The sequence below is a fragment of the Ascaphus truei genome, chromosome 1 (genome assembly GCF_040206685.1).
Source record: "Ascaphus truei isolate aAscTru1 chromosome 1, aAscTru1.hap1, whole genome shotgun sequence".
In the NCBI taxonomy this organism is placed as follows: domain Eukaryota; kingdom Metazoa; phylum Chordata; class Amphibia; order Anura; family Ascaphidae; genus Ascaphus; species Ascaphus truei.
The window spans coordinates 357,701,131-357,717,752 of NC_134483.1; the positions used below are offsets into that span (position 1 = coordinate 357,701,131).

The 16,622-nt window shown below is 41.3% G+C and overlaps 1 protein-coding gene and 1 long non-coding RNA gene across 6 annotated transcripts in view; one reads left to right on the forward strand and one right to left on the reverse strand.

Moving 5' to 3' along the window:
• UNC5C (unc-5 netrin receptor C) overlaps nt 1–16,622 on the forward strand; it is a 345,827-nt gene that overhangs the window by 44,450 nt on the left and 284,755 nt on the right. For 3 of the 4 annotated variants that reach the window (XM_075609721.1, XM_075609751.1, XM_075609741.1), the window contains exon 2: nt 6,714–6,770. The exons of the other annotated variant lie outside the window; for it this stretch is intronic. In XM_075609721.1, the coding sequence (XP_075465836.1) occupies nt 6,714–6,770 (57 nt within the window). The remainder of the gene's footprint in view (nt 1–6,713; nt 6,771–16,622) is intronic. 4 annotated transcript variants of the gene reach the window in all.
• The window catches only part of LOC142499830 (uncharacterized), a 43,270-nt gene that overhangs the window by 10,798 nt on the left and 15,850 nt on the right, over nt 1–16,622 (reverse strand). The window lies entirely within an intron of this gene.

Sequence of the window (16,622 nt, forward strand, 5' to 3'; positions counted from 1 at the left end):
CCTCCCCCCCAAGGATCAATCGATCTCCCCCCCCTTCTTTCTCCCTTCTCTCCTCTCTCTCACCCCCCCCCCTTCTCTCCTCTCCCTCGCCCCCCCTTCTCTCCTCTCCCTCACCCCCCCTTCTCTCCTCTCCCTCATCCCCCTTTTCTCCTCTCCCCCTTTCTCCCTCCCTCCCCCACATTCATTCTCCCACACTCATTCTCCCACACTCACTCTTCCACACACCGTCACACTCTCGCACACACCGTCACACTCTCGCACACACCGTCACACACACTGTCACTCTCACACATACTGTCACACTCTCTCATACACACACACTGTCACAATCTCTCACACACACACACACACACTGTCACACACACTGTCACAATCTCTCACACACACACATTGTCACACTCTCTCACACACACACTGTCACACACACTGTCACACTCTCTCACACACTCACACTCTCTCACACTCTCACACTCTCTTTCACACTCTCTCTCACACACTCTCACACTCTCTCTCACACTCTCTCTCTCACACTCACACACACACTGTCACACTCACACTGTCACACTCACAATGTCACACTCACAATGTCACACTGTCACACACACACTCACACTCTCACACACACTGTCACACTCACACTCTGTCACACTCTGTCACACACACTGTCACACAAGCAGCATTTACAGCAGAAGCAGCCTCTCTCCCCCACTTCCATCTCTTCCCCCCCCCACTTCCATCTCCCCCCCCTCATTTCCATCTCTCCCCCCCTACTTCCATCTCTCCCCCCCCGCAGCATCTCCTTCTCTCCCCGTGCAGCATCTTCCTCTCCCCCACATATGCCTACCTGCGGCGGCTGCCCCCCTTTTCTCCTCTCCCTCTCTAATCCTCCTCTCCCTCTCTCCGACACTCATTCTCCCACACTCATTCCCCCACACACCGTCACACTCTCGCACACACCGTCACACTCTCGCACACACCGTCACACTCTCGCACACACCGTCACACTCTCGCACACACCGTCACACTCTCGCACACACCGTCACACTCTCGCACACACCCTGTCACTCTCACAAACACACTGTCACTCTCACACACACACTGTCACTCTCACACACACACTGACACACACACACACACACACACACACAAACACACACACTCTCACACTCTCACACTGTCACACTCTCACACTGTCACACTCTCACACACACACACACACACACACACACACACACACACACACACTCTCACACTCTCACACACACACACACTGTTACACTCACACTCTCTCACACTCACACACTCACACTCTCACACTCTCACACTCACACACTCTCACACTCACACACTCTCACACACACTCTCTCACACTCAAACACACACACACACACACACACACACACACACACTGTCACACTGTCACACTCACACACTGTCACACTCACACACTGTCACACTCTCACTCACATACTCTCACACTCTCACACACACACTCTCACACTCTCACACACTCACACACTGTCACACTCACACACACTGTCACTCTCACACACTCACACACACTGTCACTCTCACACTGTCACACTCGCACTGTCATGCTCACACACACTGTCACACTCTCACACACACTGTCACACTCACACACACACTGTCACACTCTCCCCCCCGCAGCATCTCCCTCTCTCCCCCCCTGCAGCATCTCCCTCTCCCCCCCCCATATGCCTACGTGCGACGGCGGTGGCTGCTGGTTCAGTGGAGGCGGCAGGCTGTGAGCGGACTCTGAGGGGGGAGGGAGGGAGCCGGGGTGCCAGGGGAGGGAGGGGGTTGCCGGGGGAGGGAGGGGGGGTGCTGGGGGATTGAAGGCGAGAGCCGGGGGAGCAAGGGGGGTGCCGGGGGATTGAAGGATAGAGCCGGGGTGCCGGGGGAGCGAGGGGGGGAGCCGGGGTAGTGAGGGAAAGAGCCGGGGTAGTGAGGGAGAGAGCCGGGGTAGTGAGGGAGAGAGCCGGGGGAGCGAGGGGGGGAGCCGGGGGAGTGAGGGAGAGAGCCGGGGGAGTGAGGGAGAGAGCCAAGTTTCCGAGGAGCCAGAGGGAGGGCCAGAGTGCCGGGGGAGGGAGGGCCAGAGTGCCGGGGAAGGGAAAGCCGGAGAGAGCCAAAGCCCCGCCCCCCAGCATACTCCATCCAATCCCCTGCAGCCCGGCATTCTAAAGCCCCGCCCCCGGCATTCTCCATCCAATCCCCTGCGGCCCGGCACGTTTCTGCAGAAGCCCAACCCCTGGCAGTAAGAAAAAATACTTGCTGGGCTGCTCTGCATCATCTTCCTCCCCGCCGCCGCGCACCACCGCCCCCCCCATCCCCGCGCGCACCGCCGCCGACACAAAAAAACGGGACATTCCCGGGACAGTCAAGCAACCGGTACAGCACACGAAAAACCGGGACTGTCCCGGCAAAACGGGGACGAATGGTCACCCCACTTATCATCCCTTACAGAGTAAGGGCCAGTGACTTCCCTCACTCAGCCACTCCTTCCGTCTCTCAAAAGGGTTTCCAATAAGAAATAGAAATGTATACAAAGACACTGATGATGCTCCAGCAAGTACATCCCCTTAACTTTAAGGAGGACCTATAAGTTTGTAAATCAAAAACATAGAGGTACTCAGAGTTTGTAAAAAGAAAAGTAAGCCTTGGTGCCATCACACTTGCTCCACTGACTTTTAAAGCCTAAGCTGTCAGAGGCTTTACTTTTAATAAGAATAGCTTGAGGATGTTCAGGTTAAATTCATATGTCCTACTTTAAAAACCCGAACTGGCTGACCTCGTTCAAGAGATCCAGGGCCCAATGAAACCAAGCGTTGCTTTCCTTATTATTTTATTTCTGAGCTTATTTAATGTAGGATGAATAAGACTATTTGGCTTCTCATATGAAAGTCTTTAGCAGATATTATGAAAATAATGACTCCACAGAAAAATATGTAATACCCTTGATTGTGCAATTACTGAGAATGTTGGAACATATTACAGCTACCTTTTTACCGAGCATAAATATGTTTCATATTAATGCACTATGGCTGACCTTTTTCTGTTATTCAAATGATAGAACTTAGGATAATTGTGAAGACCTAAAACAAGATGAAAAGGGAACATTTTCTATGGTTGTTACATCATAAAGAACACAGTGACTGACCAGTTGCACAACAATCGTTGGTGCAGCAGGTGCAATGCACCTTTCAGGGCAAATTCCAGGTGGTCCTGTGATGTAGCTCTATAAATTGTGGAAGCGAAGGGTGGATGGGCAGGGCCCCCCAAAATATCCTTGCAACAGGGCTTGCTACTCTTTTTAGCTCTGCTTCTGTTACTGACATACAGTATGGAGCAACTTCATTACTGTTTGAGACAGATATCCAAACAAAAACGGTAATTGTGTAGCTGACCTGACATGCAACGTATTATAAAAAGGATTTCCCCCCTTATTTTGCTTACAGTGTCACATTTAGGCAGAGGTTATATGGGGATAAAAGAGTAGTTGGTGTTAAATTCATTTATTCACATATTATATTATACGTCAACTTTTCCTTCTACAGTCGTCATTTCTCTCCTATGACAAACCATTCCACCAGTAGCAATGCAAAAGAAAATTGATTTGCACCTTTTTACATTTCCCATAAGTATAATATAAATTATATATATATATATATATATATATATACAGGCATACCCCGCATTAACGTACACAATGGGACCGGAGCATGTATGTAAAGTGAAAATGTACTTAAAGTGAAGCACTCCCTTTTTCCCACTTGTGATGCACGTACTGTACTGCAATTGTCATATACGTGCATAACTGATGTAAATAACGCATGTGTAACAGGCTCTATAGCCTCCCCGCTTGTGCACAGCTTCGGTACAGGTAAGGAGCCAGTATTGCTGTTCAGGACGTGCTGACAGGCGCATGCGTGAGCTGCTGTTTGCCTATTGAGCGAAATGTACTTACTCCCGAGTGTACTTAAAGTGAGTGTCCTTAAAGCGGGGTATGCCAGTATATATCTATATCTAAATATATATATATATATATATATATAGATATATATATATATATATATATATATATATATATATATATATCTAAATATATACATATCATCGTTTAGTAGGCAGCTGCTTCCACAGAATGTAAGGCTTTTTGCTAATTTGACAAGGTCAAATGTGCCACTGTCTGCACTGCAAACAATTACAAAATGTTAGGCAATGCATTCCTTGAATTAATCGCTAAATCATTAACTTCTCTGTCACTAAAAAGTATCCTAGCTACTGCCACTGTCCTACTCAATCAATATTTTTAGACGGGGAATACATGTTGTTGTCTCCCACAGGAATGACTAAACCATTTCACTAATTCTGTCTCCACCGATACAGAGGGTAGAATGTAAGGAGAGTTGAGGCCCTAATTTTCTAATTCCAATGCAACGACTATTCTCAGCATGTTGATTCCATACATCTGTCGGGAAGGAACTTGAGTGAGTTGCAAAATCCTAAGCGTGTTTTTGGTCAAAGACGCTGCATATTCAGGATTAACCAAATTCAATTTTGTGAATGTATCCAGGAATTTTGTGTGTTCTACAATCAGCAGTAATTTTTAATTTGATGATGATGAGGTTGGCTGGGAATCTTTGAATGTTTGAGCTAGATGTAAGGCTTTCTGTTGCAAAGAGTCTATACATTCTCCTGCATTGTTTACATTCAAGTGTATAACTATCAATGAAGCCGAGCTTAATGGATGAATGAAATTGTCTTGTTTACATGTAAAAAGTTAACACAATTTGCTATATTAAGATTGTGGTGCTGCCCTCTAGTGATTAAGGGCACCATGAAGAAGAAAGAAAAAAAAGAAGGAAGCAAACACCCAGAAGTTGTGTTTCCATCAAAAACGTCTGTGTGTGTACAAAGAGGTTCTAACAAAAAGCCTTTAAAAAAATTTTAAGACTTAAAAACATAGTCGGAAAAATATATGAAAAAAATCTGGTTAAAACCTTATGTCAATACATTAATAATAAACTCAAATTAAACAACTATGCATACAGGTAGTTTAATCTAACTTCCTACCAGAAACACAGCCACAGTTGTTGGAGCAGCTGTGCAATACTGACATACAGTATTTATCATGATAACAGCCATTTATTCACAAGTTTGTCCGCGGTGTGTTTTTACTTTAGGAACAAGAGACGGTTTCTAAAGGAATTTGACTTTGGTTTACATTTGTAGTAACTTTAGAGTCGTTCAATTTCTATCTCTGTAAAATTATACTCCAGTTCTCACTGAAGTTTTGAGAAGACTGAATCGCTCACTTTATTACTTTGATGTGTAGTGTCAGCCCCCCTAGTGCCTCCTGTAATTAAAGGCCTCCACGAAAGGGCATTTTCAAAGATCTGAGTTCTCATCACTCACTCATGAAAACCAAATCCAAAGTTAGTGCTGGTTACGCGTATTTTCATTCAATGTAAAGTAAGACATCCCACATCTTTTCCTCTGAAAAGCAGCTGGTGACTGACACTTTGAAAAGCTTAATTAGTGATTCGGTTTTGCTAATGCAGAACAATAGCAATACAAGTACGAGCTCTGGGCCGCACATGGTACGTTTCTAAAAGCAGACATGAGGAATTCACTGGTCTTTGGGTGTTATCATGTTTACATTTACCGCCTTTATTTGATCATTCTGTTTTACTTGGATGTTTGTGTAAAATGACAGGAGATGTGATAACAATGACATTGTGTGGGTGAGTGGGTAGGGAGCTGTGACCTGTAACCTCTATATTCATAGCCTTCAAGGACACAAGTGGGTGAAATTTGTGTTTCGTGGGGGGGGGGGGGGTTCTAATTCAATGACTCCGTTTTAATACATGATGTCCAATATAAATGTGTAAGCCTGCTACAGCTGGAGATTAGAGAGACCACCTTCTAGTGAGGAGTAATATTGTGGGTGTTGCTTAGAAAGAAAAGGTGAAAGATAAACCTTCAGCCACCTTGGTATATATGAAAATTACCTCTGCCCTCATATGTGTATCAACAGTTTTTATTTTTTGCTGAATTTATAGATAAACAAGAGACAGGCATTGACATGTCATGTTCTATGTAAAATTGTGTGTGTGTGTGTGTGTGTGTGCGTGTGTGCGTGTGTGTGTGTGTGTGTGTGTGTGTGTGTGTGTGTGTGTGTGTGTGTGTGTGTGTGTGTATATATATATATTGTGTGTATATATATATATTTATTATTTGATTTTTATTATTTTTTTAAATAGGATGCAAACATAATTTTTAGTTTTTGAAGTTACTCTGAGGCACTTTATTTTTTGCTGAGAACATGTACAGTAGGTTACCGTTACATTGCATCCAATGTTACGCACAATGCGGTGTGAAAGTCAAAGAATGCATCTCTAATGTTTGTTTATGTTGCTTATGCCATTACAAATGTATTTTTGCCAAGTGGATTCCAGTTAGCATAAATGTACTTGATGATGCTATCAGCAGGATTTGAAAGAACCAAGGGCTTTTCATTTCAAATGTTTTGTTTTCTGTTAACTTACGAGCCAAACCTCTTTCCTGCAGCATCTATGCCTTGTAAGTGATACCTAGTGCTTAGTAATCATGCCAACAACTGTGGAAGCTGACAATACAATCATTGATCAATTCATGTGCCAGTGATACACGCCTGTGTTTTATTACAGAGTTTCCCAGCCCCAGTCTGCAAGACCGCAAAACAGGCCCATCTTTAGCATATCCAGGTAAATTGAGAAAATGTGTCCATATCGTTTTCATCTAGAGGACCACTTCAATGTCAATCATCGTTTTTAGAGGACTACCATGCTTGTACTTGGCTTTTTCATTACTACATATATATTTCATGTATATCAAAAATACTCCATCTGTATCTAACAATCAGATCTTCTCCGGACCCCTTGCATGGCTGTGAGAATTTTCTGATGCTTTCAGTATGACCTGTCTGATTTGTAAATGTACCTGTAATTTATTTATTTATTATAACTTGATAAAGTGATGCTTGATAAATTCAAGCAATGCCTTGCAGGCCCTTTATGCAAAGTGGTTACAATGCCCCTCTAGTGGGCAGATTCCCTAACTTCCTAAATAGGTTATCTCGCGGTGACCCTGCATTAACTGCTATTCAAGCTAATGGCAGATAACACTGGATTACGGTGTGATAATCTGTAATAGTGAATGTTTGCGCAAGTGTCAATGTTACAGCACTAAAGTTACATTGCCCCAGTGTCCACTCGGAGAAGAATTGCAGTTGATAAATCATCATTGCTGTGTGGCAGGCCCTTCTCTGTTTAACACAACTCCCCCTCCTGGAAAAGGAACATGCAGTAATACACATCCACACAGAGCTTCAACAGCATAAGGCTTTGGTCCCGCTGCGTCCGGCGGCTCGCGCTACTCACCATGTGATGGTGCCCTCCCGAGCAGGTCCCAGTCCCTCCTCCCTGCACGGCTCACTACACGCTGTGACGCGTCAGCCGCCAGGGGATGCAAGAGAATTGTAATCCCAAGCGGCGACGCATCACGTGGTGTGGCTGCGAGCCAATGAGGAGAGGAGGAGGGGAGGCTTCGGGGAGCAGGGAGGAGAGAGAAAGCAGCTGCAGCACCAAGGGAGCCCCCCTGCTCCCTCCCACAGACTCTCCTCATAGTCTACAGTGTCAGCAGATACACGGGGGGAGGGACCCCTGGCAATGAGGAGAGGAGGAGGAGGGGAAGCTTCAGGGAGCAGGGAGGCTGCGGGGAGCGGGACACATATATTTACTGCCTGTCCTCACACTCATTTACATGCAGGGCCTGGGGGATGGGGCCCGGCTTCAGGGCAAACAATGGGGGGGAAGGGGGAGCGGCGGACGGGACTTTACAGCACCCGATCAATCTGTAGAGATATGTCAATGTTATATTCCACTCCAGCACACGGACACACAAGTCATGGCCGCGCCCCCCCTCGTCATGGCCCCGCCCACCCGACCCATTTGGTCACACCCCCCCCCCCGCTCCGAAGAAAGTTTCCTGCAGATCGCGGTGCAGTGAGTTGCACGCGCCGCCGGCAAGCAAGACAGCCATGCAGACACGTGCAACGGGGCCTTAGCCTTAGACTTATCTGCAGATAGCAATAATTACTTCCTATATTGCTGCCTCTAACCTTCTGAAAACATCAATAGCGAAAGTTGCATTGTGACTAAAGACATCCTTGTTTGTTAGGTCAATTGTCCTTAAAACGAATAAGTAACTGAAATGAAATGTATGACTTAAATGTTACTATATCTGAGCAGGGAGTCACAACTTCATATTTTAATTTTATTGCTGTTTTGTGTTCGCCTACTGCACTATTCACGGATTGCAATGTGTATTATATAAAGTCACGTATAATTGTTTGTCACTTGAATCACCACATCTATCACGTAGGTTGTAGCACCTATATCTTTTTCACCATATTGTTTGTATTACATTTTACCTTGACATTTGCATGTACAATTACAATGTTTCCCTATAAAATGTGCATTTCCATGTACCTCTTTTGCTTCTGCATATCTCCCAATACACAGGTTAGATTGTAAGCTCGTTAGGACAGGGACTCCTTTTGCTAATATGTATTTTGATTCATGATGCACTTATTTATATTATTCTTCACTTTATTATGTTTTGTATAATATCTGCAAAGTGCTGCATACACTGGCTGGCACTATATACTGTAAATGTAAATACAATACAGTGTTATCAGAATGATAGAGTACATTTAAATTGCTATTTTTCTAGTACATTACATGTTAAAGCTTTTATGAATGATATACTAACATCACATCATTTCTTCTTCAAAGAGGAACCCTTCATCTGAATTTTAAGCATCCTTCAGTGAAAAAGCACAGTAAGATAGACTGTGTCAAAGCACATAAACCTACCCCATTATTACACCACACAGTTGTTAAACTGCACCCAAGGATTCTGGGTAGTAACATGTTAATGAGCACCCCTGTAGGCATGTCACTTTTGGATGGGAAGCTACCAAACTTAACCTAATTGTATGTCAGTCAATCCCAAAAACTTGCAGGGTAAAAACGTTTTTTGTTTTATGAACTGTTTGTTGTTCAGCTTTTCTTCCTCTCCATATAGTGCTTCTGTTTAGTACAGATGAGACCACGACTATTCTAAAGCTTGCCTTAAACTAGCCTGGTTACATTCTGGGTATGTGCTGGGTGAAACCTGGCTAGTTTAAGGCAAGTTTAAGGCATTTCTGCATTGACTAATGACCCATAGGATTAACACAGCAGGGGTCCCTAGCAGTCCCATTCAGTTTGAATGGGACTGCCAGGGACCCCCGCTGTTAATCTGATGGGCCATTAATCAATGCAGAAATGCTAAGGCAAGTTTAAGGCATGTATGCAGCATGTGCCTGGGTCTTTTTGGCGATTGCCACTGGTTTGTGTTAGAATAGTTGCCGTCTCTGCTCTATACTGTAACTTTTCTATGCACTTGTGAAATAGTTTGAGATCTGTGTAGGCAGGTTAACATCACATCATCAGCAGCTTTAAAAGTTTTACTTCTGAATGGTAATCATTGAAATGTATCTGAGATGTAATAGCTGAATCTTACAGAAACAACAGACTGTGTAGGTGTTGCTTCTGACTGATGAATGTAAAAACGTTCAGATTTTGAGCGAGTAACAGTGCTAAACATTATAATGAGTTATTTTACTTGCATTTATTATTTTGTACTGATCATAACGTTTGGTTTTAGTTCTGAGGCATTTAAAATATATATATATATATATATATATATATATATATATATATATATATATATATATATATTGGTAGCAAGTTATAACTTTGCAGTTTTTTTAACTTAATGAAGCATGCATAAATCAACTGGAACAATGCAGTCCATGTTTCTTTCATTTTTCTGATTCGAAAATATTATGCCACATACATTAATTACAAGAACAAAAGGTATTTGTAAAGCACACAATTAGAAAGTTCATTTCCCAGATACACTGCTAACTATACATGAGGATAGTAAGTATTAATGTTTCCATCTATGAATCGTGGCTTTTGATGAAAGCTGCCCGAAACAATGAGCTCTTTGAGATCGCTGCTAAATCACAGTGTAGTTGCTGAAATCTTTCCAGCATGTATTTTTCTAGGATCTCTTCCATGCATGCTGGCTCATAAAGACTTGGCTGTGGATGGAAATTGGTCGGGAACTGTTGAATTGGCTTCTTGTTCATTGACCTGTGTAGAATATCTGATGCCCTATTGGATCTTGATGTCTGCTTTCCCAACTATTTAATCAATAGGTCGTTTTCAGTTAAGGTATCTTTTTTTATTTTATTTTTAAGTCCTTGATAATGTGGGGTCATATTCCTGCTTTAACACAGGCTTACAAAACCACACCAGATTTATCTAAGAATTCCAATCACTTATTTTTTTCAATAATAAACAATATGTTGCTTGCAATAATACTGATCATGTTTTTCATCAAGGAAACTTTAATATGTGGCACTCTTGGTACTGTATGTAGTTGGGAAAGTCAAATAACCCTCTAATCTTCATCTGTTTTATGTTGTCGTATCAACATGTTATGGGACTGTATATTGTTCTGTGTACACAGTGGGTTAAAGTGGTACATTGCGGTATGACTAAAGAACGACACCATTCAAAGTTTGTATCCAAAGTTTTCCCCCGTGTACAACAAGCTTCATTTAACCATGAACAGGTTGAATAAATACCTTACAGTTTTCAAAGGAAAGTCAAAAATGGACTGTCACTGTATTCCTGTTAAATCTGGAATTATATATATATATATATATATATATATATATATATATATATATATATATATATATATACATGTAGAGGTATCAGTACCGTGTTAGCCGAGCTTCAATAATCAAAAAATAAATAGATGATACCGTTCTGTGGCTAACGAAATGCTTTTATTTGTGCGAGCTTTCGAGATACACTGATCTCTTCTTCCGGTAACATCGCCGGAAGAAGAGATCAGTGTATCTCGAAAGCTCGCACAAATAAAAGCATTTCGTTAGCCACAGAACGGTATCATCTATTTATTTTTTGATTATATATATATATAAATAAAGCAGAAAATAGCTGTGTTAGTCCAGTTGCGATAGTGCAGAATAAATGAGTTCTTCAGTATTCGGTGATACCTTTTTTATTGGACTAACAATTCCAGATTTATATATATATATCTCCAATAAAGAATTTGCAGTGGAATCACTGTATGCTAGGTCAGCGGTGCGCAAAGTGGGGGGCGCGAGATTACTGGCGGGGTTTACAGGGGCCCCACGCGCTTCCCAAAGGCACTTAAATTAAGTGCTGGGGGAGCTGCAGGGCCTATGTAAACAATACTTACCTTGATTCAGCCGTCATATGGAGACGCGTCGCCATGGCAACGCGGCATCAAATGACGACGCGGGGTCATGTGACGTCACGTTGCTATGGCAACATGACGTCATGGCGCCCAGACGCCATGAATCAAGGTAAGGAGGAGGAGAGGAGGACATCCGGCAGGGGGGCACAGGGAAAAAAGTTTGCGCCCCCTTGTGCTAGGTGATAATGGTGAAAGGCAGGGTTGCAGTCCTGTCTAAACATGTGAATGTGCTCACAAGGGATATTCCTTATTGGCTACATGCTAACTGTGTGTGTGTCTCATTTTTTTTTTTTTGAAACATTTTTCAAGAGATATATTACGGTTATCTGGGGGAATTTGCTGTTACCAGCACTATGTCCATATTAAGGTAATTTTATCTCACAAAGTCCCTCTAGAAGCTGTTTTTATTTTGCTTGGTTTTTAAGCAAAATTAGTATTTGCTGCTGTTCAAGGGCAGTCATGTGATTTTTTTTTTTTACATTTCTCTTAGTTGTCTTAAACAACACATTTCTATTTATTGGTTTCACACGAGTGTGTAAAAAAGGTGTCATTGCGTATACTGCATAAAACAACTGTACACTTTCTGAATTTAAAACGCAGTCAACCACTCCGTTGTCACACTTTCTATCAAGATGTAGCCAATTATAGCCCCAATTTAATCAAGAGCACCCCGAGGAATAATATGTCTTGAAATATTTGTTTGCTTGTTTCTCTTACAACGCAGAATCAATTTGTATTATGGGTACAGACCGGGTGCCCCTGCTTGTCCAATGAGGTGACAGACATTCTATTACACCAACGTGAGTGTGTCTAGATTTATACCCTTGACACCATTGCGCACCGCAAGGTCTGAGTGATACTCTCCATTGTTCTTGTTATTTGACAAAACATTAGATTATTTTTTGTTATTCATTTTTTTTATTAGGAATATACATTGAAGCATGTGTGACAGGTGCAATTGTTAAATCGATAAATGTATATTTTGTTTTGTAGCCGTTTTCGCTACTGAACTATATGTAAACAGTATGTGTAAATCTTTTTTGACATGTAGAAAATTGGGAACATTGCATTCACGCTACTATAGATAACGTAACAATGCTACTTGTACAAACGGCCATTGTTTTTGCATATTATTATTGTACTGTAGCTTTGGGGAGACCCGTTAAAATGACAATTGTCACTTATTTAGATTATTTGGACTAATTTAACAGAGCACTGGGGAACTACCCCTCAGTGTTTTACTCATTAACAGTAATATTCCCTTCATTTGGCACCCCTAGTTTTTATCATGTCCTGAACAGCTACAAGTCCTCTCCATACATGTTTTGGATAAGCATATCACTTGTTAAAATCCAGTATAATATTGATGATTTCACTTTTATTTTTAAATCCATAAATATACCATTTGTAAATATTTGTTATTTCTTTCAGTTTCCTTTAGAATCCATTCACTTCGTTTTTGGATGTCCACTCATACATAGCCTATTACACATAATTCAATATATGTAGGTCCATCATAATACATATCTGTGTATTTGCAACTGAAATGAAAATGAAGACTATACACGCTAATATCTCAATATAAATAAAAAGCAATAAACGTACAAAAACTGCAAAAAAGCAATAAATAGATAAATTACACACTATCCAAATGGTATTCCCCGTACGCCACTGTGCAATACTATAGAAATGTGAAGGGACACGTCAAGAGAAAATAACCAATCAATTGTTATCCCATATAAAGTTATTTAAGTTGGACATAAATAAGACAATAATCTTGCAATAGAAAAAAAAATCATAAACCATGCATCAATACATATAAAATGTTAACAAATAGTCCATAGAAAATATATACAAAAAATTAGAGCTACAATATAAAAAGATATTCCAGGCAGACATCTAGTTAAAAAGAGACGTAATGTTTTGGGACAAGAAGTAGCCCGTTATAAAGAGTCTGTACCTTTTGCTACAGCCCTTATGTACTGGGCTATTTCCTTAGTAGTCACTTATTGTTTCTGGTCTTACATAAAAAAATTAAAAATAAGAAGATATGTCATGATATCATTAAATATTATGTATTTTAATCAATCTGGTGCTTCAGGGATTAATATAGATAAAGTTTAATTTTAAAAATACAATATGTTGGGTTTATGATCTGTCAAGACTCTTCCTGGGTTTGTGCATACCTACAAAGAGAACTTAATTTGGGAGGGCTATCACTTAAAGTGACTTGTCGATTAGAAGGTAATACATGATCGCCTGACCCCTGGTCTGTCAGCCTCAAAGGAAACTTAAATTTGTGAGACACCTCTTGTGCATCACATAAAGGGGGTGACACACAGGTCACCAATTATTTGGAGGACTTCATTAAAAATGAGAATAAAATGTGATGTCATCTACTGTACTAAGAAATGCATATTCAGCATTGACGCAAAAAGACAAATCAAACAGTACCCCTCACTACATGGGTAAGAGGTGCCAAGGACAGATGTCCATTTGTCACTCAAATATAGGAGCAAGACGGTCATAATTAGCCTCGTTATGTCCGTCATAAATCGTCTGAATCTATTGATATGACTCACGTGTGTCTAAGTATTAGAAAGTTATGAGTGCGCTTATATATCCAGGCGTCTTTTTAGAGCAAGGTTTTTTCTGTCATAAAACCAATAACCTAGCAGCTGATTTACCACGGGTGGGCTTATGTTTTTGCAATGGGGAACAAATATTACATGTTTTAGCAGTTTGTTATGAAGAGGAGAATTCAAGAGAGGTGTGTTTTGGACCAAACACATGAATTTTCATGAAATCTAGGATTTCTGTGATGTTTTATTCTGGTATTTTAAGAAACTGTTCTGCCTCTACTGTATTGTATTGTATGTCTTTATTTATATAGCGCCAAAAGTGTCCTCAGCGCTTCACAAAGAATACTGTACAGGGAATTATAATAATACAATAAATGCAGCAAAATCATTCAATAGGAAAGGAAATCCCTGCCCCGAAGAGTTTACAATCTAAGAGCTTGATGGGGAACTTACAGAGACAGCAGGTGAGGGAATAAGTGCTATAGATGGCAGTGCTTGGTCATGATGGTTGGTAGGAGTGAGTAAGTGTGGGACAGTAGCCATGAGTGCGGACTAATGGGGTGCTTGATTTGTTGGGAAAGTTTTAAGTTTAGTCAGTAATAAAATGAGTCAACACCATTTACAGGGTCAAGAGATGGCAGGGAGACATGGGTGAAATCAGGTGTGTATGTCTGGGTTTAGGCTTAGGGGAGATCCCCAGCAGCAGAAGGAGTAGATAGAGGATATGAATAGAGGAAGATGTGTGGGTGTTTTTTATTGAGGGGTAAAGAAGTTGTTGGGAGAGAGCTGTATAAATGGTGCAGTGGGGAGTGGGGAAGTTGGAGAGAACAGAGACGTTCACAAAGGAGTGAGGAAACAGTAAACAGAAAAAGCAGTAGGGAGGGCATAGTGAGATGCAGGAGGAGAGACTTCCTAGGTACTGGAGGATAGAAAGAGTATAAAGAATCACAGCTGTTGGAAAGTTTATTTCTCACAGTTGCAAAGTTGTTGTGCAGAGTCCCGATCTTCCTCAAATCTTCACCTCCAATTTCAACTCTAAAATTCACTCGCCACACACTTTAAATGTGACACTTAAGATGGGACTCACAGCCAAATGGCTTCACGGCCTGTTACATACTGTAACTGTATGTTCTTGTAATTATCTTTTTCTGTAATCTGAAGCACTGTATTTTTATATATATTAAATAATTCTTTAAGTAATGTTTTGGGGCTCTGAATGAACTGTTGCACGCTCTGGAGAGTATTTACGTAATTTATCAGGTGGTGGCAGCGTATAGTTATGATTGCAATTGAGTAAGGGGTTAATGTTAACTCGTGGAAAGTACCTTGCACAGGAGAAAGGTGAGTTGGCTAGAGTAGCAGTGTGTATTAACCTTGGTTGCATATATGTCACATGCTCACTTGTGTGCTCTTTATGACAGATGGCATATGAGGACGAAGTTAGGGGAGATATTGTTAATTTCAGGGACCTTTGCAGAGGTAAAAAGTGTGCCATCTTGCGAGCTGTGTATTAGCCCTTGTCCTATATGCAGGTCACATGCTTACAGGTGTGCCGTACGTGACACAATAAACCAGCGTACACCTCCTTTTCTGGTACTCTTATTACTTGGGATGGATGGTTCTGCCAGACCTCAATCTAGTTCTGCTACAGTATATGTTACAGGTCTGCTGAACCCCACACTTCTCTGCACTGACTTCAATAGGTTACTAAACATTGTCCTTAAGGAAAACTAAAACCATTTAGTTGAGACTATTCCTTCCAACACTGTCCGTGAATCATGAAAGCCGGACCCGTGCTATCCCGCCTGTATCGACGATATCTTTCATTGACAGATCGTGCTTGATTCCCAGCCACTTAGTTGTAGAAAAAGTGTAATTTACTTGATTTCCTTGCAACTCAATTCTGGACAAGAGGAACAAGTAAATGTGCATACTGTTCGGCATACTCACAGTAACTTGTTTATAGAACTTTTGAGCCTCAAGATACAGTATAGCAGTTGTAGTTCATTATGAAATACATGGGACTTGAAAGTCTTTATGAAATTATCCTCAGCACTGATATAAAAATGAGAATTGGAAAAAACAACGTTTTGAATTTGAGCTCTAAGGTCGGCAATCGGAAATTCTTAGCTAGAAACTCATTCACTTACCCGTGCACTTATAACCGTACTTGTTTTACATTAGACTGGCAAGAACAGAATGTGTGATGGAATATCTAATGTACAGACAAAACAAAAGGGAATTTAATTATTTTAACAGAAAATCTTAACTTTTGATGTTGTGAGAGAACGTTTTAATATAGCACTGAATTGCTAGCAGCTAATTATATTTTTTCATCTTTTAAATGCTAAAGCCTTAATGACCTTTAAATGAATACTTAAATTTGCTTTACTGCCACTGGCAATGGGAATAACCCTTAACTCGTAATTGAGTCATTTTATATTTCTCTTATATAAAACCCTTTCGTTTTGGTTTAATGGCAGCATAGGTTTAGATGATTTATTTCCTTAAAATTGTGTGTGCGTGTGTATGTATATGTGTATGTGTAGCAGGGTCCCCTTTACCTGCGTTTCATTGCGGGGACCCCCGCGCTGTGCCGGGGAGTTGCAG